The following is a 19,820-nucleotide window of genomic DNA, read 5'->3' on the forward strand; positions in this document are numbered from 1 at the left end:
AAATGGAAAGTACGTATGGGATGAACATACAAAATCAAGTCATGTTCCAATTGAGGAAAGAGAATGGGATGACCCAGCAGCCATAGTCAGCAATTTTTAGCTAAATATTGTATGTCAAACATAAAATAACATAGAATGCTCCCATGATAGCTAGAAAGAACAAAAGTTAATAAGAAGAAATTCCTTTAAGAGACCATCATGTAGGTAAAATACATAAATTTCCATTCACCATGAGTAACAATATCTGGTGAGCTAATGGATTCTCTGCATAATGAAATTGTGATCAGAACACAGGTTGTATATGATCATCTACAGGACGACGTAAAATTTGAGAAGCTAACAGTCCCTCATAAAATGGAGGGACTGATGACCCTGCAGTTTGGTCCCTTTCCTCTCCAACCAATCTAAAATGCATTAAAAAAAAACACAGGTAAAGACACTTTCATTCAATCTTAAACTGCAGTTAATTTTTTGGAGGATTAACTACAATTTAAGACTGAATAACTGCTTCTTTAGTAGTACATTTTTCAATCCATTTTAAGTAAATGAGAGACAGTTAGCTGCTCAAATTTAACGTTATCCCGAATATGATCATACCAGTTTGTACTTTGATTATGATTTCATTACATCAGGATGCTGTTAGCTCATCAGATACTGTTACTCATGGTGAGTGGAATTTATTAGTATTTTTCCTACCTGATGGTCTCTTCATAAAAATTTCTTCTTATTAGCGTTCGTCCTTTCTAGATATCATGGGAGCATTCTATGTTATGTTATGTTATGTTATGTTAGACACCTGATACTCAATGCAAAATTGCTGACTATGTATGATGGGTCATCCCATTCTCCTTTCTCGACTGGAGCTTTACTTTATTTTGTGGGTATGTTCATCCCATATATACTACTCATTTCCCATATATACTTTTCTTGCCTTACATGAATCTTTGTCCATCAGTTTGTACAGCTTGCACCGGGCGATGCAGCTAAAATGCTGCAAAATCAGTCATGCCTATAAATAAAGGACTTATAGCTAGACTTATCTTTTCAAAATGATATATCCAGGTGTGGCTGCTACATAAATGAAGACTGATTTGAGCTCTGTTAATGAGCATCCATAAATCAAAGATGATACAATGCAGACAACAAGGGATGGGTAAACAGGTGTAAAAGGCAGGAGGCAACCGTTGCGATTGCCTTGTCTTATGTCAACATTTTCCTTCCTCTGGAACTCAGTTAGTTCATAACTGAATTTGTTAAATAAGTTCAGTTGGGGAATGACACTTTCATTCTGCAGTGATGTGTATGTATTGTTTTAAAAAATTTGCAAAGTACAAAACGTACATTAAATCTGTGAAGGCAGCTCACGAGTCATGCATAGGCAGCTCAGTTTGATACTCATGCCAAGACGTGAAGTTCCAGGTTTGAGTTCCAGTCTGGCACACAGTTTTAATCCGCCAAGAAGTCTCAAGTTCATTTGCCTGTTTTATTGTTACTCCATAACTGGTGGAATGTGGTTTTCAAATTTAAACAGAACAGTGTTATTTTAATGTGTCTGCTGGGTATGTCATTGCCATTTTAATAGCAGAAAGTCCTCAATGACTCCTAAAAAAGCCATTAGAAGTATACACATAACAAGTTCTTTTACGGAGCAAGTTACAGCAGATGCCTTCACAGAAATGGCATGCAATGTGGGAATTATGCTACAAGTTTCTTTGATAAAGCTGTTTAATTAAAGCCACTAAATGGACCGCGCAGTATTAGTAACAGCTCACAATTTAGTCCATACTGCAGAGGAAAGTCTAATTACTAATTCTGGTTAGCAACAAAGTAAGCCAAACAATCGCATGGGACACTGCGTCACTACTCTGCAAAAACTAGCTCCTCCTAATCACAATGTATGACATGCAACTCTAGTTTTACTAGATAACAGCGAGTGATGTTCAATATTGTTTCAAGAACGTACAGCATAAAATAGTGGTTAACATTGGAATTAAGAGACACGATAACTGAAATTAAAACAGGAAGTGCACATATAGTATAAATGTTACAGAAACACTAACATATCACTGTAATATGCTGGGTTCTGCTTTCTGTACGATCGTTGACAGTGCATGCACTTCAACATGTATGATGCTGCACACACCAAAGTATGACAGGAAGAGCCAAATATCCAAGCAAAAGAATGTGGAGGACGGACAAAAAAATTGTGTATCAGATGGCAACAGAAAGAAAACATGTACAGAGACAAACAAACATGAGAAAAGGCATGCAGAGGTAGATAAACAACAAGTGACAAACTTACCTTTGACGCTGCTGCTGCAACTGCTGCTGCTGACTACGTTGGCCCGGCCGGCGGAAGCGCAGGTTCAGCTGCGACTGGTCCGTCACATACTTCGCCTCTCTCTCACGACGTCTGCGCAGTGCAGGCGTGCACGCTGCCAGGCGTGCGTCCGAGGAGTCCTCGTCACTCGGTCGCGCATCTGGCAAAGTCTGGCATCTGCGTAATGGGATTGCTACACCAACTTCTTCATGTTCTTCATTACTCCTGCAAGGATGTCAGTGAGCAAAATGTCAAAATAATTAGAAAACTGGGGGGAATTATGATAGTTTTGGTAACTTGTAGCTTTCAAAATTCAAGATCCCATTCTATTATCAAAGGTGCAATGCTAAGGGGACAAGCACTGTTTTTAAAATTCGTGTGTGACAGGTATTTTTAATAATTCCTTTCTGAACAGTGGGTGTGAAAACTGGTGCAAATGATACTGAATAAAAAGTGAAACAGTACACTGAAGAAGCAATAATGAGGACATTTAGTGAATTAAAAATTAACCTCACACAACTATCTGAAATAAGAAAGATGAACATGACCTAAAAAGTAGAAGTTCATATGATGTGGATAATATCTCCAATAAGACATTAAAAAGTTGTGGTCCTGTAACATTTAATATTCTTAGTTACATAATGCATTGTTAAATCATGGCGTTCTCCCTCAATGACTGAAATATACTCTTCATAGTTCTCTCCATAAAATGGGTGACTACACAGATGTCAATAACTATAGTAATTGTGGAATAGGAAATGATTGATAACACATGACTAGATAAACACAGTTTCACATGACAGATCATGTTGCAATTAATGTAAAGATCTAATTATTCATTTATTAGCTTTCAAATAGTTACTTCTTCAAGACTGGTACTGTGGAAATACAGTCTCTTGGCAAATGCAGGAAAGAAAAGCAAGTCACTAGTCTGACAATGTTGTTGTTGTTGTGTTCTTCAGTCCCGAGACTGGTTTGATGCAGCTCTCCATGCTACTCTATCCTGTGCAAGCTTCTTCATCTCCCAGTACCTACTGCAACCTACATCATCCTGAATCTGCTTGGTATATTCATCTCTTGGTCTCCCTCTACGATTTTTACCCTCTACGCTGCCCTCCAATACTAAATTGGTGATCCCTCGATGTCTCAGAACATGTCCTACCAACCGATCCCTTCTTCTAGTCAAGTTGTGCCACAAACTTCTCTTCTCCCCAATCCTATTCAACACCTCCTCATTAGTTATGTGATCTACCCATCTAATCTTCAGCATTCTTCTGTAGCACCACATTTTGTCGAAAGCTTCTATTCTCTTCTTGTCCAAACTATTTATCGTCCATGTTTCACTTCCATATATGGCTACACTCCATACAATTACTTTCAGAAATGACTTCCTGACACTTAAATCTATACTCGATGTTAACAAATTTCTCTTCTTCAGAAACGCTTTCCTTGCCATTGGCAGTCTACATTTTATATCCTCTCTACTTCGACCATCATCAGCTATTTTGCTCCCCAAATAGTAAAACTCCTTTACTACTTTAAGTGTCTCATTTCCTAACCTAATACCCTCAGCATCATCCGACTTAATTCGACTACATTCCATTATCCTCGTTTTGCTTTTGTTGATGTTCATCTTATATCCTCCTTTCAAGACACTGTCCATTCCATTCAACTGCTCTTCCAAGTCCCTTGCTGTCTCTGACAGAATTACGTCATCGGCGAACCTCAAAGTTTTTATTTCTTCTCCATGGATTTTAATACCTACTCCAAATTTTTCTTTTGTTTCCTTCACTGCTTGCTCAATATACAGATTGAATAACATCGAGGAGAGGCTACAACCCTGTCTCACTCCCTTCTCAACCACTGCTTCCCTGTCATCCCCCTCAACTCTTATAACTGCCATTTGGTTTCTATACAAATTGTAAATAGCCTTTTGCTCCCTGTATTTTACCCCTGCCACCTTCAGAATTTGAAAGAGTATTTCAGTCAACATTGTCAAAAGCTTTCTCCAAGTCTACAAATGCTAGAAACGTAGGTTTGTCTTTCCTTAATCTACACTCCTGGAAATGGAAAAAAGAACACATTGACACCGGTGTGTCAGACCCACCATACTTGCTCCGGACACTGCGAGAGGGCTGTACAAGCAATGATCACATGCACGGCACAGTGGACACACCAGGAACCGCGGTGTTGGCCGTCAAATGGCGCTAGCTGCGCAGCATTTGTGCACCGCCGCCGTCAGTGTCAGCCAGTTTGCCGTGGCATACGGAGCTCCATCGCAGTCTTTAACACTGGTAGCATGCCGCGACAGCATGGACGTGAACCGTATGTGCAGTTGACGGACTTTGAGCGAGGGCGTATAGTGGGCATGCGGGAGGCCGGGTGGACGTACCGCCGAATTGCTCAACACGTGGGGCGTGAGGTCTCCACAGTACATCGATGTTGTCGCCAGTGGTCGGCGGAAGGTGCACGTGCCCGTCGACCTGGGACCGGACCGCAGCGACGCACGGATGCACGCCAAGACCATAGGATCCTACGCAGTGCCGTAGGGGACCGCACCGCCACTTCCCAGCAAATTAGGGACACTGTTGCTCCTGGGGTATCGGCGAGGACCATTCGCAACCGTCTCCATGAAGCTAGGCTACGGTCCCGCACACCGTTAGGCCGTCTTCCGCTCACGCCCCAACATCGTGCAGCCCGCCTCCAGTGGTGTCGCGACAGGCGTGAATGGAGGGACGAATGGAGACGTGTCGTCTTCAGCGATGAGAGTCGCTTCTGCCTTGGTGCCAATGATGGTCGTATGCGTGTTTGGCGCCGTGCAGGTGAGCGCCACAATCAGGACTGCATACGACCGAGGCACACAGGGCCAACACCCGGCATCATGGTGTGGAGAGCGATCTCCTACACTGGCCGTACACCACTGGTGATCGTCGAGGGGACACTGAATAGTGCACGGTACATCCAAACCGTCATCGAACCCATCGTTCTACCATTCCTAGACCAGCAAGAGAACTTGCTGTTCCAACAGGACAATGCACGTCCGCATGTATCCCGTGCCACCCAACGTGCTCTAGAAGGTGTAAGTCAACTACCCTGGCCAGCAAGATCTCCGGATCTGTCCCCCATTGAGCATGTTTGGGACTGGATGAAGCGTCGTCTCACGCGGTCTGCACGTCCAGCACGAACGCTGGTCCAACTGAGGCGCCAGGTGGAAATGGCATGGCAAGCCGTTTCACAGGACTACATCCAGCATCTCTACGATCGTCTCCATGGGAGAATAGCAGCCTGCATTGCTGCGAAAGGTGGATATACACTGTACTAGTGCCGACATTGTGCATGCTCTGTTGCCTGTGGATATGTGCCTGTGGTTCTGTCAGTGTGATCATCTGATGTATCTGACCCCAGGAATGTGTCAATAAAGTTTCCCCTTCCTGGGACAATGAATTCACGGTGTTCTTATTTCAATTTCCAGGAGTGTAGCTTCTAAGATAAGTCGTAGGGTCAGTATTGCCTCACGTGTTCCAATATTTCTACGGAATCCAAACTAATCTTCCCCTAGGTCGGCTTCTACTAGTTTTTCCATTCGTCTGTAAAGAATTCGCGTTAGTAGTTTGCAGCCGTGACTTATTAAACTGATAGTTCGGTAATTTTCACATCTGTCTACACCTGCTTTCTTTGGGATTGGAATAATTATATTCTTCTTGAAGTCTGAGGGTATTTCGCCTGTCTCATACATCTTGCTCGCCAGATGGTCGAGTTTTGTCAGGACTGGCTCTCCCAATGCTGTTAGTAGTTCTAATGGAATGTTGTCTACTCCCGGGGCCTTGTTTCGACTCAGGTCTTTCAGTGCTCTGTCAAACTCTTCACGCAGTATCTTATCTCCCATTTCATCTTCATCTACATCCTCTTCCATTTCCATAATATTGTCCTTGTATAGACCCTCTATATACTCCTTCCACCTTTCTGCTTTCCCTTCTTTGCTTAGAACTGGGTTTCCATCAGAGCTCTTGATGTTCATACAAGTGGTTCTCTTTTCTCCAAAGGTCTCTTTAATTTTCCTGTAGGCAGTATCTATCTTACCCCTAGTGAGATAAGCCTCTACATCCTTACATTTATCCTCTAGCCATCCCTGCTTAGCCATTTTGCACTTCTTGTCGATCTCATTTTTTAGACGAGTCCCACAGTGCTCAGAGCCATTCATTTTTTAGACGTTTGTATTCCTTTTTGCGTGCTTCATTTACTGCATTTTTATATTTTCTCCTTTCATCAATTAAATTCAATATTTCTTCTGTTACCCAAGGATTTCTACTAGCCCTCGTCTTTTTACCTACTTGATCCTCTTCTGCCTTCACTACTTCATCCCTCAAAGCTACCCATTCTTCTTCTACTGTATTTCTTTCCCCCTCATTCCAGCCATTTGTTCCCTTACGCTCTCCCTGAAACTCTGTAAAACCTCTGGTTTAGTCAGTTTATCCAGGTCCCATCTCCTTAAATTCCCACCTTTCTGCAGTTTCTTCAGTTTCAATCTACAGTTCATAACCAATAGATTGTGATCAGAGTCCACATCTGCCCCTGGAATGTCTTACAATTTAAAACCTGGTTCCTAAATCTCTGTCTTACTATTATATAATCTATCTGAAATCTGTCAGTATCTCCAGGCTTCTTCCATGTATACAACCTCCTTTTATGATTCTTGAACCAAGTGTTAGCTATGATTAAGTTGTACTCTGTGCAAAATTCTACCAGGTGGCTTCCTCTTTCATTTCTTAGCCCCAATCCATACTCACCTACTACGTTTCCTTCTCTCCCTTTTCCTACTACCGAATTCCAGTCACCCATGACTATTAAATTTTCGTCCCCCTTCACTATCTGAATAATTTCTTTTATTTCATCATACATTTCTTCAATTATTTCGTCATCTGCAGAGCTAGTTGGCATATAAACTTGTACTACTGTAGTAGGCGTGGGCTTCGTGTCTATCTTGGCCACAATAATGTGTTCACTATGCTGTTTGTAGTAGCTTACCCGCATTCCTATTTTTTTATTCTTTATTAAACCTACTCCTGCATTACCCCTATTTGACTTTGTATTTATAACCCTGTATTCGCCTGACCAAAAGTCTTGTTCCTCCTGCCACCAAACGTCACTAATTCCCACTATATCCAACTTTAACCTATCCATTTCCATTTTTAAATTTTCTAACTTACCTCCCCGATTAAGGGATCTGACATTCCACACTCCGATCCGTAGAACGCCAGTTTTCTTTCTCCCCCCATGAACCATGGACCTTGCTGTTGGTGGGGAGGCTTGCGTGCCTCAGCAATACAGATAGCCGTACCGTAGGTGCAACCACAACAGAGGGGTATCTGTTGAGAGGCCAGACAAACGTGTGGTTCCTGAAGAGGGGCAGCAGCCTTTTCAGTAGTTGCAGGGGCAACAGTCTGGATGATCGACTGATCTGGCCTTGTAACACTAACCAAAACAGCCTCGCTGTGCTGGTACTGCGAACGGTTGAAAGAAAGGGGTAACTACAGCTGTATTTTTTCCCGAGGGCATGCAGCTTTACTGTATGGTTAATGATGATGGTGTCTTCTTGGGTAAAATATTCCGGAGGTAAAATAGTCCCCCATTCGGATCTCTGAGCGGGGACTACTCAGGAGGACGCCATTATCAGGAGAAGGAAGTCTGACATTATGATACAGAAAACCTGCAATCTACCTGCTTTGCTACGTTCATTTGCAAGTTAACCAGAGGCTTTCCTGTAGAAATAGAGCAGAAATTCTCAAAGTGTAGCTTCTGACAGTAACCCTTGATGCAGATGTTAAAATAACCCAGTGAAAACAGTTTATTTATGGACACACAGTTGTTTCTGTGAGGATGGAAACTTACCTAACAGTTACATGTGACGAACCCCACACACAGAGCAATCTTAATGCTAGTGGCCTATGACAGTGATGAGGTGAACATTTTATTTCAGGATAATGATGTTAAAGCCAGAGTGAAATTTAATATTACAAAGTACCTTATACATGTTATGTTAAATTACAGATCAGATGTAAATTGCTCTTGCACACCATGTCACTAGGTAGTGACACACTTTTAGTTAAAGTTTGTGGCTTCTGGTGCTAATATTTTTTTCACCAATATATTTTTGTGTTCATTTGAAAACTAATAAACTATACCAACTATTATGACTCAGATGTGTTTTTTTCCTTTTGTGTGCGTAATATAATACAATACACTTTGCTGTGGCCTTATATTCGATGCCATACGAAACTTCCCCCCCCCCCCCCCCCCCCCTCTCTCTCTCTCTCTGGCAACACTGAATTCAACTGGCAGTGCACAGATGCGATGAACACGAATTGTCAGGAGTCACGTGTCACATGCTTGCTACCATTGTTTCTCTCCCGTTCTGCCATCACAAACGCAGAACACTGCCTATCCTATGATGTGTCATAGCAGTCTACAGTGCCACTTAACTTGAATTGAAACTGATTTGTGTTATTGGTAACAGTACAATATTTTTGTTAGTAGTTTGTTTCATAAAAGAAAAAAATAAAAGATAGTCATATATATAAATTGAAAGTAATAGCATATGCAGAACAACATAAAACAGAGTGCAGCTGAGCAGAATTTCAACCCTCCATCGACAGAAAAAACCATTCACGACTGGCAGGCTAGTAAAGAACTGAAAAAAATGAGGAAGACTAAATGTGCCAATACAGGACTGAACGCAAATTGGCCAAAACTAGAAGATGATGTTTTGAAAAGGATTCAAGGACACTGTCAAAATGGCACTGGAATTAATACAAAAATAATTCAAAACAAGCTTGTACGCTAGCACCATAGTGGAACTTAATGGACTAAGTGTAGAACTGGTTGATGCTACAGGTATACTAAGCATCATGGACCTAGCATGTGAATCAAAACTAAAATATCTCAAAAAATGCCACAAGAGTAAGAAGAGAAAGTATTATCTTTCCATCACTTTATTATTCAACATTAAAATAAAAGCAGTGTGGATCTAATCCAAATAACAAATATGGACAAAACTCCTTTGACATTTGATATGTCGAGTAACAGAACTGTTACCATGAAAGATGCTGAAACTGTAACTATAAAAAAAGTGTACATGAAAAAATGTTTTACACTGTTGTCCTTACATGTCATAACTAATCCAATGAAGATGTTCAAGCAAAAAACAATTACAAAATCCTCTGAAATACTGCCAGGTTTTTTTCACATACATGACACGGGTTAGAGAACTGAGGCTGGTATGAAAGGTGTTTTAATGAAGAAGAGTTCTCTTCTTGTGCTGAATCAGTTTAGTAGTCATTTCAAAAATTCTGTGAAAGAAAAATTGAGACAGAGAAATACAGAGCTTTCGGTCATTCCAGGAGAAATTAATTCACAACTGAAACCTCTTGATGTCTCAATGAATAAAACTAAAGTGTACATGAGAGAAGAGTGGAACAAATGGATTAAACCCAACATGAATTCACACTGAAAGGAAGGACAATGACAACAATGAAGAGGAGGAGGAAGGAGAAGAAAGTGCTGATGACAATTTTCAGTGATTTTAAAGATCATTTCAGTTTTAGAGACTAAGAACTTTTTTAGTCTAACTTTGCAATAAAATAATAAAAATGGTGAAAAGTTATTTAAAAAAAATTGCTTAAAAATTAAGATGTGGTTTATAGTCTATAGCGTCCCATAGTCCAAAAAATACAGTATTAGGTTTCCAGCTACCCCCTCCTTTTTAGTGTAGCTACATGAACCCAGGAATGGCCAAGGGGAGGTGGGGGCAGTCGATAACTCAGGCAGTATTTAAGGAATAGGATATGGGATTAGCTTTTAGCTAGGCATACGGACAGCCTTGGAGGAGCCAGCCATGAAAAAAACTCTTCCATTTGGTGTGCAAGATATATGAGACAGATGAAATGCCTTCAGCCTTCAAGAAGAATATATCAGCCCAATTCCAAAGAACACTGATGCTGACAGGTGTGAATATTACCCAACTATTGGTTTAATAAGTCATACTTGCAAAATACTAACAAGAATTCTTTACAGAAGAATGGAAAAACTGGTAGAAACCAACTTTGGGGAAGATCAGTTTGGAGCCTGGAGAAATGTGAGCACACGCGAGGCAAGACTGACACTACAACTTACCTTAGAACATAGACTCAGGAAAGGCAAACCTACATTTATAGCATTTGTAGACTTAGAGAAAGCTTTTGACATTGTTGACTGGAATACTCTCTTTGAAATTCTGGAGGTAGCATGGGTAAAATACAGGAAGTGAAAGGCTATTTACAACTTTTACAGAAAACAAACAGCAGTTACTGGAGTCGAGGGTTAGGAAAGGGAAGCAGTGGTTAAGATGGGAGTGAGACAGGGCTGTAGCCTATCACCAATGTTATTCGATCTGTACATTTAGCAAGCAGTAAAGAGAACCAAAGAAAACTTTGGGGAAGGAATTAAAGTTCGGAGAGAAGAAATAAAAACTTTGAGGTTTATTGATGAGATTGTAATTCTGTCAGATACAGACAGCAAAGGACTTTTAAGAGTAGTTAAACTGAATCGACAGTACCTTGAAAGGTAAGACGAAAAGTAAGACGGAAATCAATAAATCAAAGCAAGGATAATGGAATGTAGTCAAATTAAACCTGGTGAAGCTGAGGGAATTAAATTAGGAAAGAGGGCGCTTAAAGTAGCAGATGAGTTTTGCTATTAGAATAGTAAAATAACAAATGATGGCTAGAGCAGAGAGGATATAAAATATAGACTAGCAATAGCAAGAAAAACATTTCTGAAGAAGAGAAATCTGTTAACACCAAATATAGATTTAAGTATCAGGGAATCTTTTCTGAAAGTATTTGTGTGGAGCTTTTGAAATGAGGTGCTACAGAAGAATGCTGAAGATTAGATGGGTAGATCATACAACTAATGAGGAAATACTGAATAGATTTGGGAAGCAAAGAAATTTGGCTGATACATAAATGGATCACCAGTTTAATATTGGAGGGATGTGTGGAGGGTAAAAACTGCTGAGGTAGACCAAGAGATGAGTGTAGTATGAAAATTCAGAAGGATGTAAGTTGCAGAAGTTATTTGGAGAGGAACAGTATTGCACAGGATAGATCAGCATGGAGAGCTGCATCAAACCAGTCTTCAGACTGAAGACCACAACAATAACAACAGGGATACTTTTCTGAACTAATGCTGATAGCAGAAGCAAGGGTCCAGTCATCAAAGACAGGACCACATGTGAAAGCAGCCATGTCATATACCAATTTTTTGCACAGCATTTTATGTGGGCACGACTACCGACTGTCTGTCAGAAAGAATGGCTGCCACCAAACTGTGGCCGACAGCAGAGTTGACCATCCAGGGGCAGAACACACTACTAAGCCACTTCAAGAGGTGCTTCCGGATCATTTCCACTAGCACCGTCTTTTCTATACCAAGGAGTTATGCTTGCAACATATCTGTCATTCCTGTAATCCTCCTATCCTCAATCTCTGCTAACTCTCTATACCCACCCCTCTCCTTCCTCTCGAGTCATGTCCTTTAATCCACTCACGCACGTCAATGTTATCATGTGCTGCACAAACTCCCTGGTTCTGGTGCCCACATGTTGCATTCCTATTCTGTGTCCCTGCTGCTGACTTATGAGCTGTCAGTCACTCTTCCCCAACCCTCCTTCCTGCTCCTCACATCTTTTCTCCTCTCACCCACTACACCTGACAAACCCCTCATCCCAGGAGGAGGAGGAGGAGGAGGAGGAGGAGGAGGAGGAGGAGTCGTGTGTACATGTACTTTAGCTCATAAAAGGATACAGCCAAAAGCTAGAGAAGTTTTCATTCTTTTTTGTGTGCATCTTTCGATAACTGAGAACTTCTATTATTCAATGTGGTGCTTCCTTTACTCCTAATTTATATACACCCAAATTATATATAGTCTGCCAGAACTTTACATACCATATTTTCAAAGATGACTATTGTTCAGCTAAAATGGCATCCAGAAAATAATTCTTTGAAATATTCAATTCTCTGATGAACAGAGTTTCATTGCTTTTTAAAAAACTTGGCACTTCACATTGTCAGCTAAGTTTTACTGACTTTATCAGCTCCGAAAAATGTTCAATGAATTAGATATTTGCGTTTTTCCTTTCTTTTTTTCTGTTGTTCACATTTGTGTGTTCAGAAAATGTAAGTACCTGGTTAAAAGATCTGTGCTCTATTTCATATCTAGTAGGCAATGTACGTACAACAGAGTAGTTGCTTATTTCTCTGAACACAACATACTGACAAATTTGGAGTTTAGTTTTTTGGAACAACTCTTCAATTAATCACAAAATGTATTTGTTCTTGTATGAGAAGTTGAAGGTATAGAAAAACAAAAGTGTAACCACAGGGTGCGTTTTCTAATTTAACAAAAGCTTTTTATCATGTAAATTACAGTACATCATCAGGAACACAATACTATACGTATAACCTGGACACGAAGGACTACATCTCCAAAATATTTGAACAGAACACTGTGTGGATGTTGTAATGGGACACTATTTTGTAACATATGAAAATTATGGTACACTCAAAATTCATATTATTAATTGCACAGTCTAATGTGAATTATAAAATTTATTTCTGGATGCATTTGCAAAATAATGATATATTTTAGGGAAGATTCTTCTTTTGTCTAGAAAGTTTGTAAACTCTTTGGAATATTGTGAGTACTGCAGAATGTAGGTAGTAGTGGGCATGCCTCTGATGGAGAGGAACATTTTTTTTATGATCAACATTAACAATGTAATTTGGAATATTAAGCGGAAATTGTAAAGATGGTGTGATATCGAAAAATGTGACAAAGAATAAAATTCAAGAATAATACAGGCAAATCATCAGTTATTTAGATATCAAGAACCCACAAAGTTAAATCAAAATTTCAGCCCTAAGTATGTACCCGTAGATGCAAAAACGGGAGCCAACAACAAGAGAAAATGAAGATAAGTAAAATGTTTTTCTTTTGTATATCTTACGCCTGACGAAACTTTCAAAACTTGTGTAGAGACAGAGAATCTGAATCGTGATGTATGGAAGGGTAAGTTTACAATGTGTACGCTACAGATGTACAGGGCTATTACAAATGATTGAAGCGATTTCATAAATTCACTGTAGCTCCATTTATTGACATATGGTCACGACACACTACAGATACGTAGAAAAACTCAAAGTTTTGTATGGCTGAAGCCGCACTTCAGTTTTCTGCCGCCAGAGCGCTCGAGAGCGCAGTGAGACAAAATGGCGACAGGAGCCAAGAAAGCGTATGTCGTGCTTGAAATGCACTCACATCAGTCAGTCATAACAGTGCAACGACACTTCAGGACGAAGTTCAACAAAGATCCACCAACTGCTAACTCCATTCGGCGATGGTATGCGCAGTTTAAAGCTTCTGGATGCCTCTGTAAGGCGAAATCAACGGGTCGGCCTGCAGTGAGCGAAGAAACGGTTGAACGCGTGCAGGCAAGTTTCACGCGTAGCCCGCGGAAGTCGACGAATAAAGCAAGCAGGGAGCTAAACGTACCACAGGATCGTGCTCCACTGCACTTCCATCATGATGTTCGGCATTTCTTAAACAGGAGATTGGAAAACCGATGGATCGGTCGTGGTGGAGATCATGATCAGCAATTCATGTCATGGCCTCCACGCTCTCCCGACTTAACTCCATCCAATTTCTTTCTGTGGGGTTATGTGAAAGATTCAGTGTTTAAACCTCCTCAACCAAGAAACGTGCCAGAACTGCGAGCTCGCATCAACGATGCTTTCGAACTCATTGATGGGTACATGCTGCGCCGAGTGTGGGAGGAACTTGATTATCAGCTTGATGTCTGCCGAATCACTAAAGGGGCACATATCGAACATTTGTGAATGCCTAAAAAAACTTTTTGAGTTTTTGTATGTGTGTGCAAAGCATTGTGAAAATATCTCAAATAATAATGTTATTGTAGAGCTGTGAAATCGCTTCAATAATTTGTAATAACCCTGTACATGAATTACCTGTTTGAGTCAGGCTCAATGAAACTGCAACGCGGGCTCTTGACGGGCACTGGTATCTTGCTTTTTACTCCAGGGACATATGGTGTCTGTGCCTGCACTGGTACGGTTTTCCTGGAACGATCCTCTGTTGATTTCATCTCAACAGTAGATGCTGAGCACACAGAGTGTCTTCGTTCCTATAAAAATAAATCAAAAGATATGGGCCAATGAAGGTAGATCATACAAATCGTTGATGCACTGAAATTTTTCTTGCCTATGTATTTAACATTCTGAAGAGAGAGGAAGAATAAAAATTCTTGACACTGGGGGAAACAAATAATTTTACAAGTTCTACATAAAATAAGTCATACACAGCCCCATAACTCTCATATAATTTTGTATTTATATAAATTGACAGTACCCAATTTGCATGTATCTGTGGAGTGTACTGCAAAGAGTTTGTTTATAAGACTCATTTGCATTTGCCCTTTTTGACTCAGAAATAAAGAATGGTAAATACAACATAAACTGTATGCTTCTGACACAGTCTGCACCTCTGCCGGTCACTTATCGAATGCCACATAGGCCAAAGTGCTCTTCAATAATGTCTTGCATATGATTACAAGATAGTGATACATTTTAGTAAGTCACCTGCGTGCTCTTTCTGTTACATTCTTTATATTCTTTCCCCAAAGCATGGAAGCTAAGGTTCATTTGCCATCATTATTGTTAGAAGTTTCTGTAGAAATATTACTTCTTAGAAATGTAAAAGTTATTTTTCTTTCTAGCACAATATCACAGAAGAAGTAGCAGTATTCTATTTTGTGAATACTTGAAAAACAAACAACCATCTGTAATGAGCAATTTATTAACCTGCCAAGCTAATATACTGTAGTAAGAAAATTTGGCTGGAGTTGCTTCTGGGTTGCTATCAATTTGTTGTTCATATTTATAGTCGTATTTCAGATGGATTCCATACAAAGATAAGCATATATAATTAAAAAATGGATAACAGAGCCACAAACTGTCAGACACATTTCTAATGTAAATATCTATGAATTTTATTTTCAGATGGTTTTTATAGCACAGATTGTGCAGAGTACAATTTATTCTCAAGACCTAAAAAGGTCTTTGATTGTGAAAAATAAATTATGGCTCAGTTTGAGGTAAGCTATTCACTTTCGCATTTAATGTGGGAAAATTCAGAGATGGATGACACACACACACACACACACACACACACACACACACACACACACACACTATTTGCGAAGTAATAACAATGTCCAATGGATAATTATTTAAATATTTTAGCTTTTACAGTGTCAGATGAAAAACTGATTACTTTTCTTCCAGGAACTCTTATCGCACATCTGTTTGTAAACTTAGCACAAAGTACAAGGAGACTTATAAATGATTTTCAACCTAACTCACCAGTTTGTCTTGGGTTTCTCCATTAGTAATTGGAACAACATTAGAGGGCACAGCACCCGGCACAGGAGACAGATGTTCACCATTTGCAGCTTGAACGTTTTCGTCGGCAGCGTCAAAGTACACAGAAGGATCCTCCTGGCCAACGCCGGGACTTGCTGGGCTGCCGTCCCCACCGACAGCAGCACTGCCATTAGTCGTGGGGGAAGGTTTTCTCGTCAGAGGTTGCAGATGAGTGTTGGCTCGAGAATTTGCCGTTTCCACAACTGCTGAGCCTCCAGCTTTGTCCACAACTCTGATCTCCAGCCGCCCGGCCACTGCCTCCATCTCCCCTTCCTCCTCTTCCTCTTCTACCTCCTCTTCTTCTACCTCTTCACTGCCCGCAATTCCATTTGCCTCCACCACAACACCTTTTGGCTGTACCGTAGCTTGTGCTAATTTTTCTTCACTATTTCCCTTCTGACACTGTTGTCTATACTGAATGTCACTTGAAGGTGGTGGTGGTTGCTGCTGCTTTGTTGGTGGCTGTTCCAACTTTAGAGGAGGACTCCTCTCTTTTGTTCCAAACGGACTGAGTTTTATTGTCTGTAACGATAAACAATACAGAATGTAAGAAACAATGATGTACAACAAGTGCAATTATTATAGGAAAGACAGAAGTTTAAAGCTGTAAATAAAGAGAAGAGGGTTATGTTTCTCAGCTAAACAATACATATTTTGAAACAAGACTCATTCTATATTTACTATCAAACACAAAGTACATAGTATCTTATACTTTGATGCTGTGTATTATAAACTTGTTGAATTTATAGTTGCTTCATCTCACCAATTAATGTGATTAATGAAACACACGAATTCTGTAATCTCTTTCAATTGGATTAACAGCCTATGATTCAGCTTACAGTCTGCAAAATAACCAATGGAAAGAGCATCAGATTACACAGTATGAGCCTTCATTTTTGTTGCCTTTGCTTGACATCTTATCAGATTCTGATATAAATAATCAACAACATAATAACAGATGTACTCTAATGAATATTTACATTCATTCTCAATACAAGCTCCTAGTGAAATAAATTGCATAGCAAATAACAATAATAATATTCTATAAATAAGTGATTATGAACTAATACAATGGAGCAAGCTAAACAAGAATGAATATTAGCCAGAATAAAGACAATACAAATGCATGATGCTATTTTTGGTAGTATATCTATATCTATTTTTAATAAAGCTACACATAAAGGGATTTCATATTATATGAAACATTTTGTATGCAAGAGTAATGCAACTGATGCAATAAAATTATCAGAAAAAAGGTTCCCTGCTTTCAGTGTTGTACTTATAATTTAGATAGCTATAAAACAAAGCACTGGGGACTCCAGAATAAACATCAAATTAAAACAACTTTTCAACTTTTTGAAGATTACAATTTTCTTGTCCTGTACATTACCTCATTTGCCACTTTCAATGTGTCTGCAACTACTTTCCCCTTATATGTCAAGTGATGTTTCATCAGAAAAGTTGCAACACATCTCCCATGGCACAACTGAAGCTATGGCTAGAGTATGTCAGTCATTAATTTTAAGGTGGTTTGAGACAGAGCCTCTCTTACATTCCTGTTCTATGAACAAAGTACTTATTCTAACAGATATATGATAACAAATTATCTCTGTAATAATACTGTATAGCACATAACTATGGTTTCAGCTGTGCTTCTTGGCTTCTAATATGGTTACCACCTTAGACTCCGCTTTGGAAAAAATCAAAGTGTGGCAATTGAGAGGACATCACAAAAAATATTACTAGGCATCATGGTAAAATATTCCTTTGTCATATTGTTGGAACAGCAATGGCAGGTTCTCCATCAGTTTTCAGCAACAATCACACGACCAGCAACAAGTACTGGAACATGAAGAACATGCCTTGAAAAATGGGCTTATTGCACTTTTCGAGGATTGAGCTTGTTCTGTGAATTACAATAAAAGAAAACTGATGAAAGAATGAATCCAGAGAAAGAGAATATCATCAAAAGGGATACAAATGAGACATTCTGACAACACCGGAGGCAACAGAGAGATGTAAGAGATAATGCATAGTATTGCATGGAAAGTGTGAAAATAGCCAAATTAGCAAATTTTGCACTTGCAACAGACTTGGATGCTGCATACAGATTCAGTGTAGGAAAAACTTCACAGATGACTGAAAACATGTTATTGTTACAGTTAGGTTTCCACATACCTAGGATAAATTTACAACTGTTTATAAGTGATTCCAGTTACCATATAATGTACCCTCAATGAAACCAGTGATCTGCAAGGAATAGGCACAATTAAAAGGAGCAGAAGCACCTTTGGATTCTGCTAGAGTTCAATGCACATAAATTCTGAGTTGTGGTCAATGAGATTTTATACACATTCTTATGATGAAAGTGTGCCTTGCAATATCCTGGAGAAGATTAATAGGCCCTTAGCTGTGTATCCAGCACATGCCACTATCAAATGTTTACAGAAGTCGGGTAAGAGCCATTATTTATTTCCTCCTGTCAGTCTCTCTTTTTTTCTTTTTTCGCTATTCTTCTGACTACTTCTATGTGGCCCTCCACCATTTAATCTCTGTGCTAATGTCATCATCTAACAGTAGCACTTAACACTCAACACCTTCAGTTGTTGTTGTGTATTTTCCAGTTCCTATCTTGACTTACAATTTTTGGTCAGTTCAGCTCCCTCTGATTCCAAAGAGCTTTTTAACACACATCCTATCATTCAGTCCCATCAGCTAGTTAGTATTTTCCAAATATATCTATATAGATGTACCCGTGGTCTAGGGGTAGCGTCTTTGATTCATAATCAAAAACGTCTTCGGTCCCGGGTTCGATCCCCGCCACAGCCTACATTTTGATAAATAATCAGCATTGGCGGCCGAAGACTTCCGGCATAAGAAGTCAGCCTCATTCTGCCAACGGCCTTGTCAAAGAAGGCGGAGGAGCGGATAGAAGTTCAGGGCACTCTCTTGTCCTAGGGGTGGGAAATTGCCCCTAAAGGCGGAAGAATCAGCAATGATCAACGACATGAGGATGCAGAAGGCAATGGAAACCACTGCATTAAAGACACGTAACGTGTATCCACAGGACATGTGGCCTGTAATTAAAGAAGTGTCATGATGATCTCTCCATTGGCAAAAGATTCTGGAATAGTCCCCCATTCGAATCTCCGGGACGGGACTGCCAAGGGGGAGGTTACCATGAGAAAAAGATTGAATAATCAATGAAAGGATAACATTCTACGAGTCGGGGCGTGGAATGTCAGAAGCTTGAACGTGGTAGGGAAACCAGAAAATCTGAAAAGGGAAATGCAAAGGCTCAATCTAGATATAGTAGGGGTCAGTGAAGTGAAGTGGAAAGAAGACAAGGATTTCTGGTCAGATGAGTATTGTGTAATATCAACAGCAGCAGAAAATGGTATAACAGGCGTAGGATTCGTTATGAATAGGAAGGTAGGGCAGAGGGTGTGTTACTGTGAACAGTTCAGTGACCGGGTTGTTCTAATCAGAATCGACATCGGACCAACACCGACAACGATAGTTCAGGTATACATGCCGACGTCGCAAGCTGAAGATGAACAGATAGAGAACGTGTATGAGGATATTGAAAGGGTAATGCAGTATGTAAAGGGGGACGAAAATCTAATAGTCGTGGGCGACTGGAATGCAGTTGTAGGGGAAGGATTAGAAGAAAAGGTTACAGGAGAATATGGGCTTGGGACAAGGAATGAAAGAGGAGAAAGACTAATTGAGTTCTGTAACAAGTTTCAGCTAGTAATAGCGAATACTCTGTTCAAGAATCACAAGAGGAGGAGGTATACTTGGAAAAGGCCGGGGGATATGGGAAGATTTCAATTAGATTACATCATGGTCAGACAGAGATTCCGAAATCAGACACTGGATTGTAAGGCGTACCCAGGAGCAGATATAGACTCAGATCACAATATAGTAGTGATGAAGAGTAGGCTGAAGTTCAAGACATTAGTCAG

The 19,820-nt window shown here is 40.0% G+C and overlaps 1 protein-coding gene across 4 annotated transcripts in view; it reads right to left on the reverse strand.

Annotated features, from left to right (window-relative positions):
* Positions 1–19,820, reverse strand: part of LOC124712506 (tau-tubulin kinase homolog Asator) — a 625,336-nt gene that overhangs the window by 15,445 nt on the left and 590,071 nt on the right. For all 4 annotated transcript variants that reach the window (XM_047242811.1, XM_047242808.1, XM_047242809.1 and 1 more), the window contains 3 exons: positions 15,793–16,374; positions 14,380–14,555; positions 2,303–2,545 (listed from right to left, as the gene is read on the reverse strand). In XM_047242811.1, the coding sequence (XP_047098767.1) occupies positions 2,303–2,545; positions 14,380–14,555; positions 15,793–16,374 (1,001 nt within the window). The remainder of the gene's footprint in view (positions 1–2,302; positions 2,546–14,379; positions 14,556–15,792; positions 16,375–19,820) is intronic.

This window comes from Schistocerca piceifrons, chromosome 8 (assembly GCF_021461385.2).
Source record: "Schistocerca piceifrons isolate TAMUIC-IGC-003096 chromosome 8, iqSchPice1.1, whole genome shotgun sequence".
NCBI classification, from domain to species: Eukaryota; Metazoa; Arthropoda; class Insecta; order Orthoptera; family Acrididae; genus Schistocerca; species Schistocerca piceifrons.